The sequence below is a fragment of the Myotis brandtii genome, unplaced genomic scaffold, assembly GCF_000412655.1.
Source record: "Myotis brandtii unplaced genomic scaffold, ASM41265v1 scaffold17, whole genome shotgun sequence".
NCBI classification, from domain to species: Eukaryota; Metazoa; Chordata; class Mammalia; order Chiroptera; family Vespertilionidae; genus Myotis; species Myotis brandtii.
In genome coordinates, this window is record NW_005356259.1 from 7,167,255 (window position 1) to 7,178,376 (window position 11,122).

Sequence of the window (11,122 nt, forward strand, 5' to 3'; positions counted from 1 at the left end):
CGGGCTGCGAGGACCTGCGGGGCCAGGAGTTGGAGGAGAGCTTTCTGTACTTCGCCTATGGCAGCAACCTGCTGACCGAGCGGATCCAACTCCGAAACCCCTCGGCCGCATTCTGCTGCGTGGCCCGCCTGCAGGTCAGTGCTCCCCGCCCGGCTCCTGCGACGTGATGCCCATCCCACGGACCAGGGGGCCGGGCACGCAGCTCTAACCCGTAAGATTACCGCTTATCTTCACGACGTGCCTCCTTGGCAAGCCCTCGAGGCCCTGTGCTGGCCCCGTGCTGGCCCCCTACTGAGCGCTGCCACCCCAGCAACGGTGCCCCCAGGGAGCCTGCCCCCAGGCCGCCGTGGCTCCCTCCTGTCCTCCTATCCTTCCCACAAGCTGCTCGTTCTGCCCAGCTCCGGCCGCCTCTCGCGCACTGACTTAGGGGCATCCTCACAGAACCCATTTCGTTCAGACCTCGGAGCAGCTTTCTCTGACCCAGGTCAGGGAATCAGCTGCCTTCTGTTCTGTGGGTATCTTTGCTACCGGACTTGACACCTGGTGTTGTAAAAATGCGTGTTCCTGTCTTTCGTCATCCCTCACCGCCCCCGCCCCCCCCACAACCCGAGAGGCCCTGAATGCTGGAACCATGTCTTATTCCTCCTAAGGGCTGTGCTCAGTCAAGTGGCTGGATGAACCGGAGCCCACCTGGGTAAAACTCATGCTCTTCAGCTCAGTCCATTCATTCCTTTTTCCCCAGCACTTACTTACCTGGAGACACAGAGATGATTGCATAGAGCTGGCTGCTTTGAGGACCTTCCAGGCTATGGAAGAAGCACGCGGACAAATTATGTTACGAAACCTTTTGGCATGTTGAACTCGACAAACACGGCCTCTGCTGTCATCATCAGGGTTCTTAGTTGCATGTTTTCCCAGCACTTAACCTGGAGACAAAGAGATGATTGAGTAGCGCAGGCTGCTTTGAGGACCTTCCAGGCTATAGGAGAAGCACACAGACAAATTATGTCACAAAACCATTTTGCTTGTTGAGCTCGACAAACAGGGCCTCTGCCGTCATCATCAGGGTTCTTAGTTGCAAGCAACAGAAAGTGGCTGGTTTAGGCAGGAAAAAGAGTGCATTGAAAGGCTGTTGGAGAGCTTACAGAGTGACCAGGAAGTTGGGACCACAAAGCTGACAAAACAGGCAGGCGTAAAGGGAGGCATTGCAATGGTAATACAGCCAGTGTCACAGACAGGAGCAGCCCGGGAGGCCAGGGCTGCACCCCTGCTGAACTGGGTAGACGTGGGCACTGCCTCGTGCAGCGCCAGCACCATCTGTGCTGGATGGACCCTGCCTGCCGCTGTCACTACACCCCTGCAGATCCTGAAACCCAGATGTGGCCACCACCACCAGGGTGGAGTTTCTGCTGTCCTTGGGCATAATTAAGACTCAGGGAGGGGGGGGCGGGCTGTCCAGGTTGGGTAGATCTTGGTCACGTGCCCAAGCAAAGCTGGGAGAACCAACTTCTGGCGTTCAAAGCTTCAAAACTGGGAGTTGAGCTCTGGCACTCTCTACCCGCCCCCCCCCCCCCCCCCATAAGGTAGGGAGTCCCCCAAATGTGGGAAAGAAGTTCAGATACTATATAGTTGAGATGACGAGGGGAGCTATCAATATGATTATCCAGTTACAGGTATGGTTAGTCTTAAAACGGAGATGAGTTTTACCCTCGTCTCAATTTTGCTGTGAACCTAAAACTGCTCTAAAAAAGTGGCCTTTTTAAAAAATTATTATTAAGGAGACATACAAGGTGCTATAAGAGTGTATGACATGGAGACCTGACCTAACCGGAATGCTCAGTAAAGCTCTTCTTGAAAATGTGATTGCTTAAGCCAAGACCTGAATGATCGGGGAGGGAAGAAACAAACAGAAGGAATGGTGTATGCAAAAGACCTCACTCAGGAGAGAAGCTGGGTCACCCGGCTGGTGAGGCTGGAGCTGAGTGTGTGAAGGAGATGTTGCATGAGGGCTGCAGAGGTAGGGAAGGGCCACATGTTGCAGGACCACAGGTCAAAGAAGACTGGTTTTATCTTGAGAGCAGGAGAAGACCCACCGTGGAATTTAAGCAAAGTAACGATCAGATTTACATCTTTAATTTACCTCTTCTGGTTGCTGTGGGAAATGGATTGGAAGGGGTAGGGGTGGCAATAGGGGGTGTGGGGAGCCCAGTTAAAAAGCTCTGTACTAAAGATGATGGCACCTTGAGTGGGAGCAGTGGAGGGTAGGTGGGTCTGGGGGATATTTAGGGAGTAACAGTGTCATCATCTGCCCAACGACAGCAGAAACACCATGTTTGGGGGATATTTAGGAGGTAACAGTGTCAACAGTGATTGATGATGAAGGCAGGAAGAGATAATAGGGATGACTAAGGTTGTTGGTGCAATAACAGGGTGGGTGATGTTTTAAAGAGGAGAATCAGGTTTGGGAGGGGAAATCAAGCTCGGTTTGCACGTACTAAATTTGAGATGCTAGTTTTACATCCAAGTGAGCAGAACAATATTAATGAACATTTATTAAGTACTCGGAATGTACGAGGCTTGCTTTAAGCACTTTTGAAGCCCAGAGAGAGATTTGGGTTGGATTAAAAGATGATTGGAATATTAGATGATATTTGAAGTTATTGGAGGGTTGAGATTGTCTTGAGCAGACTACTGAATGAACAGAGAAAAGGGCCTAAACTGAACCCTTAGGCACCCCAACATTTAAAGACCAGGTAGTCGAGGAGGAGTTGGCAAAGGTAATTGAGATCAAGGAACAACCTGAAAGTCAGGAAGGAAGCAGATCAAGACAGGGTTGGTTAACTGTCAGAAGCAGCTGAGAACTGGAACAAGATGAAGCATGAAAATTGTCTCTTGCATTTAGCAATAGACAACCAGTTCCTAGTGTTGTGGTAATTTTTATCAGATCCTTTGATGGGACACTTGGTCCTAGAATATCCAGGATACCAGCTGAAGGTACTGGTCACTGAAAAAACCTTTTTCCTAAAATGTCTGAGAAGGTTTTTAAGAAAATAAAGTTAAAGGATAAAATATAAACCTTAGACTTATTATTGAGCCCATCCTTTTTCACTTTATCATTAAGGGAACTAATTTCTGGAAAGATGGAAAGCAATCTTCCTAGATCAAACAGCCAAGTAAGGATTTTTCATCTTCCCCAGGACTGTGCCTTCTCTGTGAGGGAAGAAGCTAAACTGGAAACCTGGCTCCATTACTTATTAGTCATGAGACCTTAGGCAAGTTGCTTAATCTTTGTAAGCCACAGTTTTTCTTGCTGTGAAATGGGTATGATAAGGTTATTAGGCAAGATACAAATGAGAGTCCATATAAAGCTCATAGCACGGTACGTATATAGAACCCAGTAATTTTCCAGTGTGTTAGTTGCTTTTATGATAATTATAGATATATTAGTACAGTTTATGAATATTAGATTAGTGTTCATATGTATACAAATTACCCTCAAATGCCAGCTCCCTTAGGGCAAACATAGTGATATATACTAGTCAATGCTCCTTACATCCATAAAAGTAGAGATAATATTATAACCCCTATGTAGCTTTCACCCAGTTTCAATAATTATGTACACTGTGATTGCTTCTAAGTTAAAAATCTATCTGTAAGTAGGCTGGGAAGTAATTTTCAAAAATGAAAATAGTTGTTAAGGTATTGGGATTATGGGATTTTTCTTCCCCCTTAAACCTTTTGTTTATGGTAAGATACTGTACCTATTCAGTATACATTTCATTTTTAAAGAAGAATATGAAAAATACATACAGTCCTTGAGATCTGGGTTTTTGTTTATCTTTCTATTTTCCACAGCTTCTTACACATAGAAGGAACTCAAAGTTTATATTTTAATTGCATAAAGTTCAAGGTAAATCTTTTTTTCTTTTTTGAGGAAATTTTGGTTCAAGAGAATATTGATCATGTCACTTTGATTTTCTTTGTAGGATTTTAAGCTTGACTTTGGCAATTTCCAAGGCAAAACAAGTGAAACTTGGCATGGAGGTATAGCCACCATTTTTCAAAGTCCTGGCGATGAAGTGTGGGGAGTAGTATGGAAAATGAACAAAAGCAATTTAAGTTCTCTGGATAAGTAGGTGGCTTCTAATTATAAGTTAAATAATTACAAATTCCGAAAGTGGATCATATGCAAGGATGTGTATCTTTATGTGTTGGTTTTTCAAAACCATATACTACAGACGTATTCTTTACACTTTAGAGTTAACATAAAAGGTGTAATGTGCATTTCCTAAAAAGAAAAGCCTAGAAGGTCACACTTTCTGATTGAGATTTGGGGGTGACATGTGTTAACCCTTCTGTAAAAGATGGAAGTCCTTATTTTCATTCTGTTTGTCTTATATAAATCTTCGTAGTTTCATATGGTGAAAAAGCATGAAGATTTTTTTAAATTGTCACATATGTTTATTGATTTCGGAAGTAGTCGTTTTAGAGCCAGTTTTTAAAAACTAATTCTTTACGGTGGCAGTTGAATCAGTAAAAAGAAATAATAATTTGTAAAAACTTCTAACATACTAGGAATGCTTTGATACTTTTTATAACTAGAATTCCCATGAGTTGTGAGGCAGAGCATTTAGTACAGAGGAAGTTGGCAGAAATGAGTAGATTTGCAAAGAGCAGATTATCTGACCCTCGTGGTGCTTCACTCACCTGTGAACGCGGAAGCCATCAACTACTCTGCTCCGGCTGGATACCCTCCTGCTGTCAGCACACAGTCCACTTTGTGTAGCCGAGAGACCGATGTCTTGGGTATATACAGATGAAAATAGCTACATTGAAGCATGTTTTTACATAAAATAAATATAGAGATCTGTTAGAAGTATAACAAATAATAGTACACCTAGGGTTTTCTAATGGAAATGCTGAGTTTACTTTGGATGTGGTAGGATTATAATATATTCTATATCCCAAAATACAGAGAGAGCAAATACATCCATAGATAGTTTAATTCTTAATCCAGTAAGCTAATTTGGCTAAGTATGATTAAAATTTGGCTGTTCTGGTTTCAGGCAAGAAGGGGTTAATAGTGGAACATATGCCCCAATGGAAATTAATGTTTACACTCAAGAAGGAAAAAAAATAACCTGTCGAAGTTACCAGATGAGAAATTATGAGAGCGCTCCCCCTTCACCCCAGTATAAAAAGGTAAGCTACTTACTAAGATTTTTGGTGATTCCTCTTAATTTTCACTGAACTAATCTAAAGAATATCTTGTTTTTTTAAAAACTTTATGTTTTAAATTCTACATAAACAATTCATTTTAATAAAAAATTTTAAATATAACAATGATAGTTATTTACCTAAAATACAATATTCAGATTTATTTGTAATGATAGAACTATATTCCTAAAACTTTATTTTAAAATGCTGTTAGAAATATATATGAGTCATAATTCTAGACATGTATTTTCTTCCTATATGCGGGCTTTTGTAATCGATTTTCTCTCCACAAAACATGAACACCAATATGCATTGGGAAAAATACATATTTCCTACTGCTGAAATGTTTTCCATCCCTAGATAGAAAAAAAAAGTCACACTGCCTTTCAGGAAACCACTCCCCACAAGCACAGGAAAAAAATGTGGGTAGAGACCTCCACATCCCTTTTCAGAAACCCCAAGTTAGGAATTGTTAGCAGGCCCAATCAGGACACGGCACCCAGAGGGGTGGCCCAGTTCCAGGCCAGCTCTGGAATTTCCCAGTAAGGAACCTAGCGGATTAGCCTGGTGTGGATCTGGAAAGTACCACTGAATACGGTTGGACTTTACTTCTTCATGTCTAATTCATCGGCAGACTAGACTCTGGGATTCAATGAAAACTGCTCCCTGTAAACTTTAATTTTTTTTTTAAGAATAGTTTTTTCTTAAAAGATTATGCATAGTCTATAAAAAAGTTTTTTGTCTTAATATAAAAGTTCTTTGTCTTACTACTGAGTAGAGTTCATATTCCATGAGGACCTAGCAGGTGGCTTTGAAAATTCCCTGCACATTCATCCTTATTGTGAAAGAAGTGAGCATATCTCCATTTTGTTCTAGAATTATTTATTCTAGAGTTACTCTAAAATTATCTGAAAGCTAATATTTCATGCTTTGATACTGCATATAAAGCTGTGGTATACTAAGTTAAATACTAAAAGAGGTGTTTTTATTTATTTTACTATTTCTAGGTCATTTGCATGGGCGCCAAAGAGAATGGTTTGCCCCTGGAGTATCAAAAGAAGTTAAATGCAATAGAGCCAAATGACTACAGAGGAAGGGTCTCGGAAGAAATTGAAGACATTATCAAAAGCAAGGAAACAAACACTCATTAGAACATAATAGACTATACCTATGGATATTTTCTCTATGTGCTCATTTAATATATTTTTAATATTTGGAACAGGGATCTGGGATATCTCTACGTTTAATATATTTTCAACAGTGCTCTGAGGGGTATCTCTGAGTGGTTCCTTGTTTTTGGACTATAAAAAGAAACTGGGTTAGGAGTTAGGCAGTTGCAAAGGGGACCATGAGGCACTGGAATGCATGGTAAATGGATGTGGGTCTTTCTGTGAACACTTTTCTGTGAAGTTATTTTCTTGAGTGGATCTGAAGTGTATTCTTGCTCTGTGACAAAGGATAGATTTGCAACTTAATGACGGTGCTGGTGAATCGCTCTGCTCTGGAAATGTTTTTGTTTTATCAGCTTCATAAGAGCAAGCAAGCTGCAAAGACAGTTGATAATAAATTTTTTTTTTAATTTAAAAGCTGCCACACTCTTCCTCAAGGAATACATGTATGTGTGGTTTATCCTACATTCCCCACTAAAGTACTACATTTCATTTTGTTAGAGATTCCAATCATCACACATAGTAGGTCTGCCCTTGGCCATATGCAGTCTCTGTGGTTAGAGGATTATTGCACAGACTCTGGAACCAGACACCACTCTCCAGCTGGGAGACCCTGTGCCTCGATTTCCTTGCCTGTAGAGTGGGGACAGCCAAAACACTTATGTTTAGGATTGTTTTGAGGAGTAAATATATGTAATGAGCTTAAATAGAACCTGGCATATAATAAGTATTAGCATCATTCTGGTTCTTATTGAAGAATTAAGCTTGTACAGGGCCACCCTTGGAATGGGATTTTAAAGTAGAAGAAGCAAGATCAGGAGGAAAAAGTGTTTTCTCGAAGATACAATTAATTCTTGGCGTAGAAAGAAATGGTCACCTTCTTAACATTTATTAACTGAATAAATGGAGAAAAGAAGAGTCATGAATAAAGCAATCCTGGTTATAAAAAGCTATCCTCTGTCTCAGAAATGTAGGGAGCTGGACCTCCAAACAGGTTCCTGGAATGTGAGTGAACTAGCTGCAGGAGCATAAAATAAGGATTCAGTGTGTTCTCCTGGGAAAAATGACCAAAGGACTTTCAGCTACAGCTGTGATTCTACAGTGACACTGAGCCATAGCCTGCAGGTGAGACCATGTTTCGTAGCTGTTAATACCTCACTAGTTTCAAGTATACCCTCCAATATTCTCGTTTCCTCCAGTTCTCAACTCCTCCAAAGAAGACCAAGTTTGTCACTGACCTGCTAATACAGTTATGGTAATAACAGTGAGCAGAGCTCAGTTTTGCTTAGATACTAAAAATCAAATATTACTCTAATGATCTAGCTCACCTAAAATTATAACTTTTGAAAAATTATGACTTTGACTTCTTGGAAGATAGAGTAGACATACTCTTTCCTAATCCTTTAGTTATATACCGCTAAAATCCCTGAACATTCTATATAAAACAAACAGAAGACTGAAAGCTGGAGAGAAGGCAGACTAGCCAGGGACCTCAGGACCCAAGGCATGACATGATGCTGAATTCCCTGGGTTTTCTTTTGCTTCACACATCTCACTGAGACTTGTAGCCGAAGAAGCCAGTAACCCAAAAGCACCAATGAGCACAAACAAAAAATGACAACAGTAATAATAAAACCTGCCGTGTCTAGCAAAATGAGTAGGAAACAATCTAGCAAGACAAAACTTTTAGAGAATAAATGCTTTACTCCAACCAAACCCCAGAAAAATTGTGGACCCCCTGACCTCTAGCCAGCAAAGGTCAAGAGGGAACCTAGAATTCTACCCTCACCAGGCTGTATCAAGGTACCCTCACCAGTCCCTGGCCACCACTACCAGGGTGGTGTCAGAAAAGCCACCAGCAGTAATGAGTCCCACCTCCTACCCCTCCTCCTCATAATGACTTCTTCAACATAGTGCTGGAAGTTCTAACTAGTGCAATAAGGCAAGAAAAGAAAATGAAAGGCATACAGGTTGGAAAGCAATAAATGAAACAGTCCCTATTTATAGATGACATGATTGTCTATGTAGGAAATACCTAAGAATCTACCAAAAGTATCTCTTAGAACCAATAAATGAGTTCAGCAAGGTCACACACAGCATACAAGATAAACATACAAACATCAATGGCTATTTCATATAAAAGGAATCATTCAATATGTGACATTTTGGTGTCTGGCTTCTTTCACTTAATGTCCTTGAGGTTCACCAACATTTAGCATAAATCACTTCATTCTTTTTTTTTTTAAGTATATTTTTATTGATTTCAGAGGGAGAGGGAGAGAAACATCAATGATGAGAATCATTGATCAGCTGCCTCCTGCACACCCCACACTGGGGATCGAGTCTGCAATCCAGGCACGTGCCCTGACCAGGAATCGAACCGAAGCCTCCACTGAGCCACGCTGGCCAGGCAACACTTCATTCTTTTTTATGGTTGTATTCATTGTATGAGTATACTACAATTTATCCATCCAACTATTGATCACTTATATGTTTGTAGGTGAGAATATAAAATGATACAGCTACTCTGGAAAATAGTTTGACAGTTTAAGAAACTAAACATGCAACTACCCAGTTGGACTCCTGGGTATTTTCATTCCTAGAGAAATGAAAACTTACGTTCACATAAAAACCTGTACATGAATGTCCATAGCAGCTTTATTCATAATAGCCCAAAACTGGAAATAACCCAGATGTCCTTCAACATGTGAACAGTTAAGCGATCTGTGTGGTAATACTGTGAAATGCTACTTACTCATCAATAAAAAGGGAAGGACTATTGATCCATGCAATGACCTGGATGAATCTCCAGAGAATTACGCTGAGTGAATAAAAAACAATCCCCAAATGTTATATACTGTATGCTTCCATTTACATAACTTTCTTGAAATGACAAGTTATAGAAATGGAGAACAGATTAGTGGTTGCCAGTGGTTAAAGAGGGTGTGGTGTGGTATGAAAGGAGAACATGAGGGATCTTTGTAGTGATGCAAATATTCTGTATCCTAACTGTCAGCACCTAACATCCCGGATGTGATATTGCAAGATGTTACCAGTAAGGGTGCATGGATCTCTCTGCATTATTTCTGAAAGCCGCATGCGAGTTTATAATTATCTCAAAGTTTAATGAAAAACAAAAATTAACTACATATGCATTTTTTTAAAATGATGGAACCAGCAAAGAACAGGAGACTTAAAAATGACCAAGAAAGCTAGAAATAGAACCAAAAGACTCTTAGAAAGCAAATACATTATTGTTGAAATTAAATACTCAAATGAATGGTATATTGATTTCCTATTGCTGCTGTAACAAGTTGCCACAAATTTAGTAACTTAAGACAAAACAAATTTATTATCTTCCAGTTCTGGAGGTCAGAAGTCTAAAAGGGTCTCCCTGGGGCTAAAATCAAAGTGCCAGCAGGACGGCGCTCCTTCTGGAGGCTCTGTGGGAGAATCTGTTTCCGCTACATTTCTAGCTTCCAGAAGCCACACTCATTCCTTGGCTCATAGCCCGTTCCTCCTTCATCAAAGCCAGCAACATCAGGCCACATCCTGCTGAGGCTGCCATCTCTGGTTCTTCTGTCTCCCTCTTCCCCGTATAAGAGTTTTGTGATTACATTCGGCCCACATACAAACAATCCGTGATCATCTTCCCATCTCAAAGTCAGCCGATTAGCGCCCTTCCTCATCCCACCTGCTACCTTCTCCGTTGCCACATTCACAGGTTCCAGGTATAGGAGGTGGACCTCGTGGAGGAGGTGGAGGGACTAGTCTGCCTATCCCAGACAGGTTAAACAGCAGATGCAAATGGTTACAAAATAATTAATGAATGGAAAAACAGAACTGGAAGAATTTACTCAGAATGCAATAAAACAAGATATGGGGGGGAAATGACAGTTAAAAAGACCTGGAAAATAAAATGCAGAATCTTAGAGGTTCAAACAAGGGTAAACTGAAGGAATTAGTATCTTTAGCATCTTTTTAGTGCTTAGAAGTTTGCACAATGTGTCCTATCAATTTTACTTTTGCCAAGTTTCACTTCTGAGTTATGAACATTCTTTCCCAGAAGGCAACCTTTGATGGGAATGCCAGTATTCATGAGCATGCGTGGTCCCATGATTGAATGCATTTGTGTGTGAATAAGTGACAATTTTTTACAGCATCCCTATGCCTAATGTAGACTTTCCCCATTTCAAAGGTTTACAATATTTTTATGGGGAAATTTATTATGTTAAGGATTCCTTTACAAGTCATTACAGCATAACGTACAGAATATAAAATGTACACCACCACGAGCCGATTTAAGGACAGGAAGAAAAGCTTAGATTTTAAAAAGTGTAACTCCAAGTGTGTGCTCTGTCTTTTAAAAGTTTGCTTACTTTGAGCTCGGATTCACCGGAGAGCATGTGTCACATTTGAACAAGTTTCACCGTCTGGAGGCAGGTGGAAGAGGGCGCAGGAGCGTAACCGGTGAGGAAAGGGCTTGACGGTGGGTGGTGAGCGCACGATGCAGTGTGCAGGTGAACACTTGAAACCTGTGTGGTTTTATTCACCAGTGTCACCCCACTAAATTCAATTGGGGAAGAAAAAGTTTCACTGTCGTGCCCAGGCGTTGCCTCTAGTTGCAGCTGCTGGGTTGGCACTTTTAGGGTGACGGCCCTGGGCTCCCGGCGGCCTTGGCCCAGCTGGAGCGACAGTCCCCCTGTCCCCCTAGGCGGGCTCTCCGGCCTGCCCCT

The 11,122-nt window shown here is 41.4% G+C and overlaps 1 protein-coding gene across 1 annotated transcript; it reads left to right on the forward strand.

Annotated features, from left to right (window-relative positions):
- Nucleotides 1–5: 5 nt before the first annotated feature.
- Nucleotides 6–6,490, forward strand: GGCT (gamma-glutamylcyclotransferase; the record flags this gene model as incomplete). The annotated part of the gene is made up of 4 exons (XM_005862997.2): nt 6–134; nt 3,987–4,132; nt 5,067–5,202; nt 6,225–6,490. Coding segments are annotated over 4 exons (555 nt in total), but the record flags the coding sequence as incomplete, so codon positions are not given.
- Nucleotides 6,491–11,122: the final 4,632 nt, after the last annotated feature.